Genomic DNA, 18,166 nt, shown 5'->3' with positions numbered 1-18,166 from the left:
TGGGGTGGTCCCCCAAACACTTAGCCCTGAAATATGTCAGCATCGTGCTCTGTTCTCATGTATCTATATATCATTTGTTTCAACCCCATATTGCCACTGGCTTCGAAATTGTATATAAAATTCGTTTTCTAATTTGTAATACCTTTCATTTAAACCCTTTATTGCAAATGTCAGCAAATAATTTCGGTTTGGGGTAAGGGCCCTAAAAACTATTAATATCGAGCTCCACTGTCTTGAAGACCCAAATCGTCTTGGTGAGCAAATATATCCTATTTGGGCGTTGTTATTTTGGTGGGACGTTCCCTAGATATTTGATATCAGATTCGTGGTCTACTTGCAGATACTTTTCATTTGAGTCCCACATTTCCATAGTCGCCAAACACGATCGGTTTGGGAGGTGTATTGGAGGGTGGGGCGCCCACTCAGTGACTTGACCTTGAAAATATATATCAGATTCGTGTTCTACTCTAAAATACCTCATATTTGAGCCCCATATTGCAATGGTCCGCAAATACTTCCTAAATATGTGGTGTTATGGGGGTGGGGTGGCCCCATATACATCTTTTCTCGAATATTGATCAAATTCGTGCTTTACTTCCAAAGACCTTTCATTTGAGCCCCATATTGCAATGGTCGTAAATTTGTCCTTTTTGTGGATGTTCTCGGGATGGGCGGCCCCCAAACACATGGTCCCACATCTGGATATCAGATTCGTATTCTTCACTCAAATACCTTTATTTATTAATCGGTAAATATGTCCAACTTAGGGGTGCTTCGGGGGTTGGGGTGGTCCCCCAAACACTTGGTCCTACAATTGGATTTCAGATACGTTTTCTGGTCTTAAATACCTTTCATTTGAGTCCCATATTGTCGTGATGGGTCTGTATATATATATATATATATATTTGGTAGATTTTTGGGGGGTGGGGAGGCCCCCTAGTTACCCCATCCGAAATTTGGATACCATGTTTTTGTTTTAGGTTACTTAAGAGAGCACACAAAATTTCGCTTAAATCGCACCACGCATCTCTGAGATCTAGCGTTTCTGAAAATGAGGGTAAGGGGGAGGGTCCGCCCTCCTTCAGATATCAAAAAATTTAGTACCCTATTTTCACCACGGGATCAATATGCACCATCTGTGAAAGTTTCAAGAAAATTGGTTCAGCCGTTTTTGAGTCTATAAGGAACACACAAACAAACCGACAAACAAACACAAATTGATTATTATATATAAGAGATTCACGTTTGTTTCCAAAAATTTTAATAAATTCACAATTTTTACAAAAGCCGGGTAGATTTAACTGCCATCTGTGTTGTTTTGACACAAACATATATTCAAATCCACTCTGATGCAAAAAATAATCGGTAACCATTTGAAAAATTTCGATACGTGACGATACGTAAATAATTGCCTATTTACTAACGGTACACATTTCGATCACTGATTAAATCTTATTTTACTTTACAGATGACTGTCCAATTATTATTTTTTGAAAAAATCATTTTTTTTAAATTTAGCATCTTAACCTAAAAAAACTTAGCATTTAAAGATGCTCTTAATTGCAAGGCTATTTTTTTTTGTCTTTGGCTGAGGTACACTGGTGTCTTGTCTCAAAGTCAATTTCCCAACTTTCAACGATATTTTGACCTTCATTTTAGATTTTTGTCTTTAATAACAAGACGCAAAGTTATGGATCTATTAAACTACCATTTAAAATAAAAAGACTTTAGTATCAAGAAACCAGTAAGGAAAGGCAAAAGACGGGCGGGGCCGACTTTATAATACCACCTACCTAGTGTACGTACTGCTTTTAATATATAAAACTTTTCTCCAAATCTAGTCAGACTTTAATTTGCATTCCTTTGAAATATTGACATATCGCATAAAATATATACATATATGGGAGTCGTATGTCTGAAACCAAATTTATGAAATTTTGCACACGTATTGGGACGTTAAATTAAACATCTCGGCCTAAATCCAGTTGAGATCGAACTAAAATTGTGGCTCCTACAGCCTGAAATTTCCATGTCGGATGAAAAATATAAATGGGAGCTATATCTAAATCTCGACCTATTTTGACAAAATTTTGCACACATATTGCAAAATTGCAAATTGCAAATTTTGCCCACGAACATTCTACTAAGGAACAGGGGCAAACTTTTCATATATCAATGAGTGCAGTCCGAATCAAGTTTTAAACTCAATGACAAGGGGCCTCCTTTTTACAGCCGAGTCTGAACGACTTGCCGCAGTGCGACACCTATTTGGAGAGAAGTTTCACATGACAATGTTACTCACAAATGTTGACAGCATTAGAAGGGAAAACCACCGTTGAAAATTTTTTCTGATGGTCTCGCCAGGATTCGAACCCAGGCGTTCAGCGTCATAGGCGGACATGCTAACCTCTTCGCTACGGTGGCCTCCAGCACACATATTAAGACGTTCAATAAAACACCTCATGCATAATTTTGTAAAGATTGAACAAAAATGAGGCTTCAACAGCCTTAAAAGTCCATATAAGATAAAAGAAATATATGGGAGCTATATCAAAATCAAGACCAATTTCAATGAAATTTTGCACACGTATTAAGGCGTCAAATAAAACGTCTCATGCTAAATTTCGTAAAGATTGGACCAAAATTGTGGCTGCTACAGCTTGAAAATTCCATATCGGATGAAAGATATAAATGGGAGCTATATCTAAATCTGGACCTATTTTGACGAAATTTTGCACACATATGACAAGTACTAAATTTTTTAAAGATCGGATGGAAATTGTAGCATCTACAGGCTTTAAACTGCATATCGGAGGCAAAATATATATGGGAGCTAAATCTAAATCTGAACCAATTTTTATGAAACACATATGTAGACGTCAAATAAAACACCCCATGCCAAATTTTGTAAAGATCGGACCAAAATTGTGGATTCTACAGCCTTAAACGGCCATATCGGATGAAAGATATATATGGGAGCTATATTTAAATCTGCACCGATTTTCATGAAATTATGCACACATATGTAGACGTCAAATAAAACACCCAATGCCAAATTTTGTGAAGATCGGACGAAAATTGTGGCTTCTACAGCCTAAAAAAGCCATATCGAATGAAAGATATATATATGGAAGCTATATCTAAATCTGAACCGATTTTTTTCAAAATCAATAGCGTTCGTGCTTGGGCCAAAGAAGTGACATGTGCAAAAGAGACACAAAAGACAATCGAACAATGAATGCGACCTGTACCTTGATCACAAGAATACATGGACAGACAGACGGACAGACGGACATAGGTAAATCGAATCAAGAAGTGATTCTAAGACGGTAGGTATACTTATCAATGGGTCTAGCTCTTCTCCTTCTTAGCGTTGCAAACAAATGCACAAACTTATAATACCCTGTACCACAGTGGTGGTGTAGGGTATAAATATCTTTCATAAAAGAAATGTTTCTTTAAGTTGGAAAATTGATTTTCATTAAATTATATTTTGGCTCGAATATTTAAAATTAGGACAACAATTTTTCAGTGTAGACTTTAGGTGCCGATTTACCATAGGGGTGTAGTAAACTGAAATCTTTTTACGCTAGCGTTGATGCTCAATTCGCACATAATCTTATTCTCTTGGCTTCAATCATTGTTGAGACAGACTTCTCACATATCATTGAGTGCAGTCCGATTCAAGTTTAAGCTCCTTTTTATAGCCGAGTCCGAACGGCGTGCCGCAGTGCGACACCTCTTTGGAGAGAAGTTTTACATGGCATAGTACCTCACAAATGTTGCCAGCATTAGGAGGGGAAAAGCACCGCTGAAATTTTTTTTTTCTGATGGTCTCGCTAGGACTTGAACCCAGGCGTTCAGCGTCATAGGCGGACATGCTAACCTCTAATTTTTAGTCTTGGAGAGAATTCAAAAAAATTATAAAGAGAGTAACACACGCATACAATCTCATTTTCATTTTGTGCACCTCTGATTTACAACCGAATCTACTCAATATATGAAAAAGTATGAAATTTGCAAAATTATTTTCGCATTTTTGATGTTTTCAAAAGTTTTTCCGACGATGCTATAAAAAACTTTCATTCATTCATTTACATATTTTCCTAGTGACAACTTACGGCTCTCAATAAAAACTTGATCTAATTCAAATAAATTAATTCTCTTTCTCACAGACCTCGCAAAATATGGTGACGCGTTCTCAGATTATATAATGGAGCCTGATTTCCATAAAAATGAAGCTCAGGCACGTATTTTGCATGCGAAAGCCGGCAGGGAAAGCCGCCCAAAACATGAAGGGACGAATCAACAAGAGGCAACGAACAACTGTTCACCAACTGGGACCATATTTCTTTATAAGAATACTCAAAGTAATCCGGAGAGTAACTCAAGCCATGTTGCAAAAAAAGAATGGAGCGATGGCTGTAAAGCAACTAATCAAAGCTTAGGAACACCATCGACAGAAGGTGTTCAACAGGAGACAGATCCCGACGAGGACAAGTGCATTTTATTTGGAAAAATTAGAAATGGTTGTGATATAAATTTAAAACCAAAGGAATCCGACAATTCCCTTTGTCAGATATTACAAAACATGAATGTCGAATTGGCGCCCTCTGCGCCTAATTGTATATTAGGTAAGAAAAATGACAATTCTTTGCAAGACGTTTCGAGCCAAAGTAAAGAAATGTCTAGTTTGAACTCATTTCCATCTGTGATATCCAATGTCAGTCAATGCGAGAATAGGTTGATATCTGAAGGAGAGCAATTTGATATGTTATCAAAAAAGGATAATGACATTTCCTACACTTCTAATGATTGTTGCAATGTCCTTATGCAAAATGCCACAACGCTTACTACACAACCCGCATTAAGCCTTGCGTGTCAAACTCAAAATATACCCATAACCTCACTTGCATGCATTACACCCAAAGATCTCCCTAACCGTGTCCTCCAGCATCAGCCACAGTGTCATTTAAAAAATGATGTGACAGGCACTGTGTCCTCCTCCGAATGCACTAATTATTTATCTGCTCCATTAAGTCGAAGTCAGAGACAGTCGTTATTTTCAAAATCGCAATCATTTGACATTGGCGAGGACCTGCCTTCAAACTCGTACACTGAAAAGGATGATCATGTATATTCCCAATTGTCAGACATCAACGAGGATATACAACAACAGCACAGGATAGAATACTTGGAGAGAAGTGAAGAAGAACACGACAAAAATTGTCAAGTCGAAAGAGAAGACGCGTGGAATATGTCAGCGTACACAACACAGAAGACAGGAATGCTATCAAAGCCGCAATCTTTAGATTCTCGTCCGATATATCCTAACGTGCCATTTAGCCCATATGCCAGTCCATTCAGTAGCCCAAGAACGAATAGAAGGAGGCCTCCTTTGCGTGAATCAAGACGTGTATCAATCGAACAAAGTGGAAGTTTTCTTCAATTGAATCAATACAAGCTGCTGGATCAAATTGGCCAGGTAAATAACACTGTGAAGCTATTTAAGGGTCATGTTAGGGAGGTAGAAACTATAAAGACAGTAGAGCAAAACCTAAAAAGGCTGTGGAGTTCTGTGGAGTTTTTGGGCCTATTATATATTGGGTTGCCCAAAAAGTAATTGCGGATTCTTTAATAGAAATTAAATGCATTTTTAATATAACTTAGAATGAACTTTAATCAAATATACTTTTTTTACACTTTTTTTCTAAAGCAAGCTAAAAGTAACTGACAGAAGAAAGAATGCAACTAAAGAGTCACAAGCTGTGAAAAAATTTGTCAACGCCGACAATATGAAAAATTACTTTTTGGGCAACCCAATATAACCTAAGGGCACTCAATATTTTGCGACATATCCGATATATATGGAAGATGGGTGGACCGATTTAAGCAAATTTTAGTTTTTTTTTAACGATAAGCGAAAATTACAAATCTGATATTTAATTTTGGGTTCAAGTAAGCGAGGGAATAATTCCCCAAGCACGCATAAAGCTCGATTAGTACAAAGAGCCCAGATCCCTCAGACAGGTGAGTCGGTTTAAACGAAATTTTCTATGCACTCTTATGCAAATGCAAATTTTGTCCATGAACATTCCACTAAGGAACAGGGGCAAACCTCTCACATTAATGAGTGCAGTCCGCTTCAAGTTTAAGCTCAATGATAAGGGGCCTCCTTTTTATAGCCGAGTCCGAACGGCGTGCCGCAATGCGACACGTCTTTGGAGAGAAGTTTTACATGACATAGTACCTCACAAATGTTGCCAGTTTAAGAGAGGAAAACTACCGCTGGAATATTTTTTCTGATGGTCTCACCAGGATTCGAACCCAGGCGTTTAGCGTCATAGGCGGGCATGTTAACCACTGCGCTACGGTGGCCTCCTTATGCACTCTTATAGCAACCTAAAAACAACAATTTGGGGTTAAGTTTATAGAACAGAATTTTGGAATAGGGCACGAATTTGATATCTACTTTTGGGACCAAATGTATGGGACCGCTCCGCCTCTAAATTATTTCCCAAACAGTAAATTTTTACCGAGCCAATATGGGGCTCGAATGAAAGGAAGAATTTGGATGAAGAGCACGTATCTGATATTCACTTAATGGGCCAATTGTCTGCGAGGCTGCTCCATGCGTAATACAACCCTCAAACAGGACAACCGAGGAAAAATGACGCTCAAATTAATGACGCTTCCAATCAAATCGGAAATGTTGGCAAAAAATGGCAATAAGTAATTCGAAAGACTATGAACACATAACCATTATGCACATGAAGACCAGTTCAAAGACATTACAATACGGCAATGTGGCGCCGTCTTGCAAATACATTTTTTCCAGCAAATAGTTCTTTAAAGAGCAGCGGGCGACTTCTCGCATATTAATAAGTGCTGTCCGAATCACGCTTAAGCAGAATGATAAAGTACCTCCTTTTTATGTTTCAGCAGAACACTCACAAATGCAAATATTTTGATGTTAGTTTCGATGTATGTTACTGCCATAGTTTAAATACGTTTGCTATCCCAAGTTGGGCTTTACAGATTTCCAAAAATCTCTTTAGAAATGTTGCCTTTCCCTTATGCTTGAACAAGCAGGTTCAAAAGACTTTTTAGCTGACCCATCTTCTTTCATTCAAAGAAAAAATTACCTACCTAATCGTTGTTTTTGATATACCTAGCTATGCCACGTCACATGTCGCATATGATCCAAAGCGGCCTCATTTAGGTTTAGGCCCCTATACAAACTTACCATGCTTTTAGGTGTTTTTGATCAAACACTACTTTTTTATTCCCATTTTCTTACAGTTTGGCACGAGGCCTTTTTGGCCTTCCAAAGTTATATTCATGGTTTGGAACATGACGAATCGCTCAATATTTTGATGAAGGTCCATATAAACCCTCTTTTCAAAAAGAGAGGATTCCAAGTGGGCATGTGTTTTGCAAGGTTGGAAAGGCATGCGAATTTCCCGTGAAAAGAAGTATATTGTGTCGACGATACATTTGGAAAATACGACTTTTTCGGAAAATGTGCTTTTATTATTCCAGTTATATGTGTTTAATTAGTTTAAACTAGTACTTGGTTTTTAATCATTAAAATAATTCTAGTCGAAAGCACGCTAAATACACAAATACTTTTTATTAGTATAGGTCGGTTGGAATTGTAAATGGGCCAAATCGGTCCATGTTTTCATAAAGCTACCATATAAACCGATCTTGGGTCTTGACTTCTTGAGCCTCTAGAGGGCGCAATTCTCGTCCGATTTGACCGAAATTTTGCACGCAGTGTTTTGTTATGACTTCCAATAACTGTGCAAATCGGTACATAACCTGATATAGCTGCCATATAAACCGATCTGGGGTCTTGACTTCTTGAGCCTCTAGAAGGCACAATTCTCATGCGATTTGAAAGAAATTTTGTACAACGGCTTCTGTCATGACCTTCAACATACGTGTCTAATATGGTCTGAATCGATCAATAGCTTCATACAGCTCCCATATAAACCTATCTCCTGATTTTGCTTCTTGAAGCCCTACAAGGCGTAATTCTTATCCGAACGAACTGAAAAATTACACAATGACTTCTACAATGTTCAGCATTCATTTATGGTCCGAATCGGACTAGAACTTGATATAGCTCCAATAGCATAACTGTTCTTATTCAATATTCTATGCTTGTCTAAAAAGAGATACCGCGCATAGAACTCGACAAATGCGATCAATGGTGGAGGGTATATTAGATTTGGCCCGGCCGAACTTAGCACGCTCTTACTTGTTTTAAATACTTTCTTAATATTAGATGCCTATGCTTTTTCTTTGATACCCAAAAATTTGGAGAACCCTGTTACCTTCTTCCTGAGATCAAGGAGCTCTGCGACTAAGATGGGGTGCGTCCACAGGGATCTGCGTCCACAGGGATCTGGAATTGAGGCGGCTGCATCTGCCGGAACGTAATTGAGCCAGAACCACTCTGGTTTGCCGGGGGAGATCGATTTCTTCGGGTGCAATGGGAGGCGGTCGTTCTCCAAGGACTACATTCACCCGGTAGCCAATTACCACATCTGCTACCGTGTCTGCATGAATGTTTTTTAGACCCGCTTGATATGCCGCTTGATCTAGAGGTTCTCTCTTGTAGCGCTGAACCTCACGCTCTAGATCGTGTAGATCTACCTTAAGGCTTCTGGGCGGTGGGTATCTATCCACAAGATGATGATTTGGATGGTTTCTGCGATAATAGCCCAAAAGGTATTGCTTAGACAGCATGTAGTTATGTCTTCGCACTGGTAGGATCTTTGTCTCCTGATGGAGGTGGTCCACATGAGAACTGAGGAGAAAACCCGTCGCAATTCGGAGGGCGGCATTCCGACAGATCTGAATATTATTCCACTGCGTGTCACAAAGTTGACGAGACCACACTGGCGCTGCATAACTTACCACAGACCGGCCAATCGCTTTGTACGTGGTCAACAAGGTTTCTTTGTCTGCACCCCAAGTGCTGCCAGCAAGTGACTTGAGGACCTTGTTTCTAATCTTGACTTTATTGCAGATTGCTGTGGCATGTGAGGAGAATGTAAGAGCTGTCAAATGTGACGCCAAGTATTTTGGGACACTTGATGGTCGGAATCATTTCTCCATCGACCATCACAGTCAGCTCAGTATTCACCTCACGCGTATTTGTAGTGAACAGTGTGGCTGAAGATTTGGTTGCGGATATCTTCAGATTTCTTGCAGCGAAATATGAGGCAAGCTCGTTGAGGTAGACGTTCAACCTATCGCAGATGTCATCAATGGGTGGGGGCCTGATGCCCTGATCGTACAATCGTCCGCATATGATACGATCTCTATGCCGTCTGGAGGGGGTGGAATGGAGGATAGGTAGAGATCAAACCGTGCCGGAGATATCACCCCACCTTGGGGAACTCCCTGTTTCACTCTACGGTGTTTCGACTTCTTATCCCTAAATTCCACAAATGACTGGCGACCACACAGATAATTCGCGACCCATCGTTTCAGGCCTGGCTAGAGGGACGTGTTGGCGATGTCCTCAAAATAATTTTGCATGGCTGACCGTGTCAATTGCCTTCGAAAGGTCCAATGCCACGAGGACGGTCCTCTCGGCCACAAGCACATCGGAGGGGGTGGCAGTTCACTAAAGCGGCGATTGGTATACTCTCTGAAGCCAGCCCAATCGGCCTTCTTATAATTGATAAACGTCCGGCGCTCAGAGGTTATGAAGTCGGGTGGTCGGTCGATGTTGAGAATTATGGGGAGGTGATCTGACCCCAAAGAGATGACGGCTTGCCAGGATACGTCACTCAGGAGATCAGGGGATGCAATTGAGATGTCTAGCGAGCTGCTGCATCTCCTCGTAATCCTAGTGTGGGCATCCTCATTCACCGTGGAAAACGTGGAGCTATCTATCTGCTCTGCCAAAGCTATGCCACGCTGGTCGTTACCTAGGGGAGAATGCCATGACGTATTATGCGCATTAAAATCCCCTAGAACCAGACGATTATGGCCAGATAGCAACCCACTTTGTCGGGGTTGTAAGCCTGGCCATTAATCGGGACACAGCTACCAACCGGCGGTATATACACGTTGTATATCTCTACCTCGGCAGTACCAGACCTGACTGCTATCCCCATACATTCCATGTAGGGGTCACTAGCGTCAAGCGCAGGCGAGATAGGTCTATACTGCACGGAATGGTGTATAACGAAGGCCAATCCTCCACCTCCATTCCTTGAGCGATCCTTACGTAGCACATTGTAACCGTGACAACAGTGCAAGCTGCAGGTGTTGGTCAGCTTTGTCTCCTGGATCGCTGCGACCAATATGCTCTTCCGACTTATAAAGTCGACGATCTCATCGATCTTGCCACGCAGTCCGTTGCAGTTTAGCTGCAAGAACGATACATTTGCCGGCACTGGCCTGGCAATATTAGGGCTAGGATGCTGCCGTTGCGTAAATTGCCGTACGGGAGAGGTCGAAGGGGTCACATAGTCCGACGACGACGACGCTTGTGACCCACTGCTGGCCATGTTCGCACAGCACCTCCCGAAGTGAAGTTAGGCCAGAGCAAGATCGGAAATGTACCCACTCCATGCACCGGTTACTCCTCACCGACACCGACCGACGATGAAGGCGGTTCCGGCAAACCGGACAGAACCAGGGTCCGGGGTTCTCCTCAATCCCGGCACGGGCCAGAAGCGTGCGGAGAAGGCACTCCGGGATGTGCCTCTCCCATGACGAAAAAATACGAACACATTCACTGAGGCGGCAGCCCTTGCCGATGAGGATTCCATCGGGTCAATCCGGTGCGTACAACCGACTGCCATGGGATTGAAATTGTATTTGTACGCCTGTCAAGACTATGAAATACTTGACCAAATGGCAAACTTTTCTACGAGCAACTCTTTCATCACTGATGATATCTCACTTAATGTGCGGCTTTTGTAGTGTTTGTGGCGAATGAATGTGTGTTAGACTAATTTACTAACTTTTAAAATAATTATATTTTTACAATCATTAAGTTGTCAAGTTGGAATCCACCGTAGCTCAGTGGTCGGCACGTTCGACTATGACGCTGAAAGCCTGGGTTTAAATCCTGATGAAAACATAAGAAAAAAATTATCAGCGGTGGTTTTCCCCTCCTAATGCTTGCGACATTTGTGAGGTTCTGTATCATTTGGTATGACAGCCATGTAAAAACTTCTCCCCAAAGAGGTGTCGCATTGGGACTCGGATATAAAAAGGTGGTCCCATATCATTGAGCTTAAACTTGAATCGGACAGCACTCATTAATATGTGAAAAGTTTACCCCTTTTCTTTAATTGAATGTTCATGGGCAAAATTTGTAATTTGCAGCAGTAAGTAATCTTTATTAATTTTTCTTTTTTCAATGCAATAATGTCTAGATAGAACTTCTAAATAATATATAATTAATATATAAATATAAATTCGAGATTAGTTCAATTTAATAAAGATGTATTGTGGGAAAATATATTACAATATAATCTTATATATAAAATTCAATTTGTATTTGTTTGTCGGTTTGTTGGCTGAACCGATTACCTTGAAATTTTCACAGATTGTGTAGGTTGGTTTGGAAGGAAACATAGGCTATATAATTTTTTGATATTGGGAGGGGGCGGACCCTCCCCCTTACCCCAAAAGTACTTCCCAAAATTAAAGTGGACCGAACGGAACAACATGAGATTCAAATGAAAGGTATTCAAGAGTAGAGTACGAATTTTATAATAAAAGTTGGGCCCAAGTACCTGGGGGGCCGGCCTAGCCCCAAAACCCCTTAAAATAGGTTTATTTGACAATCATGAAAGACATTCGGGGGTAGATAACGAATATGGTCAGGAAGTAGGAATATGCTTTATAATTTATTGATAACGGAAGGGGCGTTACCACCGTTACCACAAAAACACCACCCAAAATCAAAAGTGGACCGATAAGGACAATATGGGTATTAAATGAAAAGTATACGGGAGTAGATAACGAATCTGGCCACCCCCACAAAACCGCCCAAAATGGGCACATTAGCCAATCACGGATATATGGGACTCGGTTTGTTTGTTCCGTATAGACTGAAAAACGGCAGAACCGATTTTCGCGAAATTTTCGTATATTGTGTAGGTTGGTTTGGAAGGAAACATAGCCTATATAATTTTTCGGTATCGGAAGTCTTTTCCTCCTAAAGATACGTCAAATGGGTTATTTGACCCATTATCACAATAAGGGACTTCAATGAAAGCTATTTGAGAGTAGAAAACGAATTTGATATCTAATTTTGGAGCCAAGTGTTTTGGGGTACACTCTAAAGCACCCCCTAAACTGAACTTCATTTTCGTTGGGAATAAAGAACGAATTTGATATCTATTTTGCAGTGCAAAGTGCCGGCGGCAGCCCCAGCCCCAAAACACCCTCCAATTAAAGGGATTTGGAAGTGCAGCACGAATTTGATATCCATATTTGAATCGAAATGTATGAGGTGCCATCCCTCTCCTAATGAGGACATTACCCTAAGGAAGAACATTACCACCAGGAACCGAGAAGGGCCAAATTCACACACATCAATGAGTGCTTTCCGATTCCAGTTTAAACTCAATGATAAGGCACCTTTTTTTATAGCCGAGTCCGAACGGCGTCTTGCAGTGCGACACCTCTTTGGAGAAAATTTTTTAAATTACCATGCATGGCATTGTACCTCGCAAATGTCACCAACTTTAAGAGGGGATAAACACCGCTTTGTCCGATATTCTCGCCAGGATTCGAACGCGGTCAGCGTCATAGGATACAATGGCACAAATACGATATCCGCATTCAGGGCGAAGTGTCCCCACCCTAAAAAGATATTAGAGATTTAAAAAAATGCGCAGCGGAGCGGACCGGTTCGGCTAGTACATATATTGGGTTGCCCAAAATAATTGCGGATTTTTTAAAAGAAAGTAAATGCATTTTTAATAAAGCTTAGAATGAACTTTAATCAAATATACTTTTTTTACACTTTTTTTCTAAAGCAAGCTAAAAGTAACAGCTGATAACTGACAGAAGAAAGAACGCAATTACAGAGTCACAAGCCGTTGAAAAAATTTGTCAACGCCGACTATATGAAAAATCCGCAATTACTTTTTGGGCAACCATAATATACGAAAATTTACCACAGAGCGCCTTCTTCATGTCAAATATAAAATCATAATACAGAAATCCTAATACAATTATGCCAAAATCCTAATACAAATTATGTATCAAGTAGGCCATGCCTTTGGCCAAATGGCCAAATATTGGTGAAAAATGTCAATATCTTAAGATCTTTGATACTTTGGTGCCAAATTTTTTAAATTCTACAAAGTAATGGCACACTAGATATTTTCTATAAGCGCTTTCAGTGCACTATTTCCAGTTGACCATAGTGGGCCATTTTCTCTGAAAAGTGGAGCATTTTAAGGAAAACTGGCTAAATATTGGCGAAAAAAAGCCAATATCTTGGGTCCTTTGATACTTTGGGTGCCAAACTGTTTAGATTCTACAAAGGCATGGCCTACTTGATATTTTCTGTAAGCGCTTTCAGGATAGTACTTCCCAGTTGGCCACAGTGGGCCATTTTATCTGAAAAGGGAGCATAATAAGGAAAACTGGCCAAATATTGGCGAAAAATGCCAATATCTTGGGGTCATTGATACTTTTGTTGCCAAATTATTTAGATTCTACATAGGCATGGCCTATTTGATATTTCCTAAAAGGGCTTTCGGGGTACTACTTCCTAGTTGCCAATAGTGGGCCATTTCGTCCGAAAGATAGAGCATCGAAATGAAAAATTGCCAAATATTGACGAAACATTTTATTTGATTTATCTTTATTTGTTTTACGATTTCGTACTGTTTGTATCAGAATATCATACATATTTGTCATTTGTATACTAGACAAAAATTGTAATACATAATTTGTATTAGGATTTCTGTATTATGATTTTATATTTGACATGTAGTTTGCGCTCTGTGGTAAATTTTCTAAATTATTATTATTATAACATATTTTTACACACATTAAAGATGTGCGGTTTTGACTTCAAGTCCTCAGCCGGATTTTGGCAATTATTTTAGAAACTGTGCCTAAGAAACATTTTTGCTTATGCTTATAATTGCTAGGCAAAGTTAATATCAACTAACTTGCATTATTGATTTATTTAATAAGATTTTCCCTGTCGGTTATCTCTCTTCCATCTAAGATTCTAATAAGTTCAGGCTCTGTCAAGGTTGATTTGTTGCAAAAACCATGCGCTGGCCTCTTAATATGGGTATTACGGCAAGAAAATGGCAAATCGTCCCTCTCTCTCTCAAATTGCACAATGTGCACCAGGGATGATAATTTTGATACCTTTTTTTTGATGCATTGAAGTACCACGGTACCCCCGCGAGTCATTTGGTACTTTTTCGACAATAAGCATTTGTTATTATATGTATACGAAAAATCAATAAAGGAGGGTTTAAATTCTATTATTGACATTAGTATTACCAACGCAAAATCGCAAATATTTAGTGCACAGCGGGGATACTTCTCTCACATCAATTAGTTCTGTCCAATACAAGTTTATGCTCAACGTGAAGGAATCTACTGCCGAGTTCCAATGGCTTGCTGCAGAGCAACACCACCTTAGTAGAGAAGTTTACACGGCTGATTGTCTATGGTAAATGCCTCACAAATGAGCGCTAGGAGGGGATAACCACCACTGAAGTTTGTTCCGATGTTTTCATCGGGATTTGAACCAAGCTGTTCAGCGACGAAGTCGAGATATCCTAACCCCTAAGCTACATTGGCCCGTATTAAGGTTTACAGATCGTGGTTTATATGATGCCGAAGTTCTCCATCAAAGAAGATTGGCCCGTAAATTTTAAAGAGAAGCTCTCTATACCTCGCCAAGTATTGAAGATGTGCTTACCTAATCTAGTCGCTATTAATTAATATTATTTTGTATGTGGGCAATGACGATCCATAAGGCGGTATGAAGTTTGGGCCACCAAATATCACCCAAACCACAAAATGAAAATTTGCCCAAACAGTTATACTGAGAACAACAACAAGACGTTTGGGGTCTATATTCGTCTTTTGAGGACTTTTTCATGCAGCTCTTGGGATCTCTTGTTGTAGCAAACAAACGTGTCAGTTGGGAACACGATAAAAAACTGTTTTGTACGGATTTTTTTTTTGCTTGTTTAAAGCTAGCTAAAATTAAAAAGGTTTATATAGAAAGTGATGGTCATTGGTTATTTAAAGGCACAAGAAACTCAATCATCAAAGGCATTCATAATTTAACCAAGAGCCGGTACCATCCGTCCTCTGAGCCTCTCTAATTGATACCACTGGTTGTTCGTGACTGCATTTGCAGCTACTCTATTTAGAGTATTCCACTACCTGCAACTTGGGGACGGTAGCTTTCAGCTAATCTTCTCGTAATAGCGATGAACATCACACAGATGGAAGCGTAAAGTTCCAAGCTGTTGTTGGCGGGAGACTTAATATCAATCGTACCAAACATAAGAGTGAGGATACTGCTGTTATTTACATTTCGAGATGGGCTCATGTTCTCGCACTGCACAGTTTAAGAATTAAACTCGCCCAAAAGTTGAATGGTATTGTAAAGGATAAGGTTATATCAGATCTTTGATAATATTTCAAGTGCAATTTTGAATTCTGTCACAATATAACCGGTGAACAATTCATTTAAAGTGTTTTTGTCTTATTTTAATTGGTTTCTTACACGTTCTAGGGTTCCTATGGACTTGTTAAGTTGGCCTATTCCGAAGAAGATTCTACACACTATGCCATGAAAATTTTATCGAAACGGAGGCTACTTCGCCAAGCTGGCCTTCTGAAACGAGGTCCCAAGAAAGGAACGTCCCCTCTTGATCGAGTGTATCGTGAAATCGCAGTCTTAAAGAAACTAGACCATCCAAACGTAGTCAAATTGGTTGAAGTTCTTGACGACCCACTGGAGGATTCGCTGTACATGGTGTTCGAGTTGGTGAAAAAGGGAGAGGTGCTGACCATACCGACAAAAAATCCTCTAACGTTTGAGCGAGCTTGGAGTGTTTTCCGTGATACATTGCTTGGATTAGAATATTGTGAGTAAAGCTTTACAATTATCTGTTAACAAAGCTGAAAGTAATACGTTTTTCTTTCAAATATTATTTAAAATCTCAAATATTGTAAGCTCTACCTGATTTTTTAAATCTTATATAAAATATATACGTGTCACGATTTCAAATAATGTTCCAATTATTCCTTGTCTTTTTGGGCATGTTGTGTGTTTTTAATTTTCACACTTTAAATCACTTTTTTATCACCAAACATGTAAATGTGTCCTAAGTTTGGCGGATTCCATGGATTCTGCTTAAAAAGAACCCTTATTTAGTCAGCTTGTAATTGAACAATAATAGCGGGTATTGATTTAGGTTTCTAAGATCTCAAGAAGTCATATCAGGGCATCGTTTATGAACCTATTGGGGTAGGATTTGTTTTGATTTTCGGAGGACAGTGTACTTCACGTACCAATTTTCAGACAAATCGGACAAAAACTAAGATTTCTGAAAGCTCAACAAGTCAAAAACGGAGATCGATCTATATCGTGCCATATAATTATATACATTTATGAATATATCTGATTGGAAATTACCGTGAGTGTTGGAGGGCAAAAGTGTACTTCACGTACCAAATTTCAGCCAAATCAGGTGAAAATTTTGACTTCTTGTGGCTCAAGAAATCAAATCCGGGGATCGGTTTATAAGGGGGCTGTATCAGTTCCTAGATCGATTCATATTATACTTGATCCAGGTGTTGGAACACAACACAAATAATTGTGCCAAATTTGATGAAATATTAGGAGTCTAGGGGCTGAAGAAACCAAATCCGAGAATCGGATTTTTCGGGTTTATGTGTGAGCTATATCAGGTTATACACCGATTTGAACCATACCATATGGCTTCTAGGGGCTCAAGAGTTCAAGTTGAAGCACCAATTTATTTGGGAGCTACATTCAAATTTGCACCGATATGGCCCATTTGCCATCCCCAACGACCTACAAAAGTATTTGTGCAAAATTTCAAACAGACGGATCAAGAATATTTGTACACTATATAGGGTCGCAAATTAATATTTCGAGGTGTTACAAACGCAATGACTAGATTAAAATAACCCTCTTCTATGATTGTGGGTATAAAATAGGTATATATGAACTGTGCCAGGATGAACAAGATTTTCACCGCCTTTACAAGACTACAAATGTGACGAATTTGAATTAAATAGAGGTTTTCATCATCATGAAGCACAAAAGCGTTCGCTTATTAACTAAGCTTATATCGAGATTCCTTTGAGGAATTCAAATTGTAGGGTTGGGTACTTCCGGATGGAACTAGCCCCAATGAAGGAACTGCTGGAACTAATTCCACCTCTTTCTTTCTTATAGTTCCATTGTTCCTTTTTTCATGCACATCTTTCTCTAACATATCCATAATTTTCTCTTTCTTTTATAAATTTGTAGATCAGCTGATTGACATTCCATATATTTTACGTCTCATACAACAACAAAATTAAATCCTAATTGTTTTCAATAACCAACAGCTGTGTATGCTATTATTTAGATGAATGGCAATAAAAAAAATTATGCGGTGGCAACCACATATTTACTTAAAATGTGGTTTTTATGGGCCTAAGACCCTAAATCGGCGGATCGGTCTATATGGGGGCTATATCAAAATATAGTCCGATATAGCCCATCTTCAAACTTGAACAGCTTATGGACAATCTGTGCAAAGTTTCAGCTCAATATCTCTATTTTTAAAGACTGAAGCGTGATTTCAACAGACAGACGAACGGACATGGCTAGATCGTCTTAGATTTTTACGCTAATCAAGAATACTATAATGTAATATACTTTATAGGATCGGAAATGGGTATTTCGATGTGTTGCAAACGGAATGACAAAATGAATGTACCCCCATCCTTCGGTGGTGGGTATAAGAAATGCCAATAAATAACGAAATGTTGAAGATGTTCAAACTTTTTTCTGCAGATGAGTCATGACACATTATATTGTAGTTTTTGAAAGTTCGAAACAGAATGTACAAATTTTTATTCAAAAATATGTGTTTTTTATAGAGGAAAG

The 18,166-nt window shown here is 39.3% G+C and overlaps 1 protein-coding gene across 2 annotated transcripts in view; it reads left to right on the top strand.

Annotated features, from left to right (window-relative positions):
* The window catches only part of LOC106090267 (calcium/calmodulin-dependent protein kinase kinase 1), a 76,704-nt gene that overhangs the window by 33,974 nt on the left and 24,564 nt on the right, over window positions 1-18,166 (top strand). Inside the window, exons 2-4 of one of the 2 annotated variants that reach the window (XM_013256404.2) lie at window positions 4,176-4,634; window positions 5,154-5,485; window positions 15,773-16,127. In XM_013256404.2, the coding sequence (XP_013111858.1) occupies window positions 4,214-4,634; window positions 5,154-5,485; window positions 15,773-16,127 (1,108 nt within the window). In that variant the 5' untranslated portion in view covers window positions 4,176-4,213. Of the gene's footprint in view, window positions 1-4,175; window positions 5,486-15,772; window positions 16,128-18,166 lie in introns of both variants that reach the window. The other variant, XM_013256403.2, reaches the window with a different exon arrangement.

This window comes from Stomoxys calcitrans, chromosome 2, assembly GCF_963082655.1.
Source record: "Stomoxys calcitrans chromosome 2, idStoCalc2.1, whole genome shotgun sequence".
Lineage (NCBI taxonomy): Eukaryota > Metazoa > Arthropoda > Insecta > Diptera > Muscidae > Stomoxys > Stomoxys calcitrans.
Note: the sequence above shows the minus strand (reverse complement) of the source record. Positions and strands in the feature narration are given on the sequence as shown.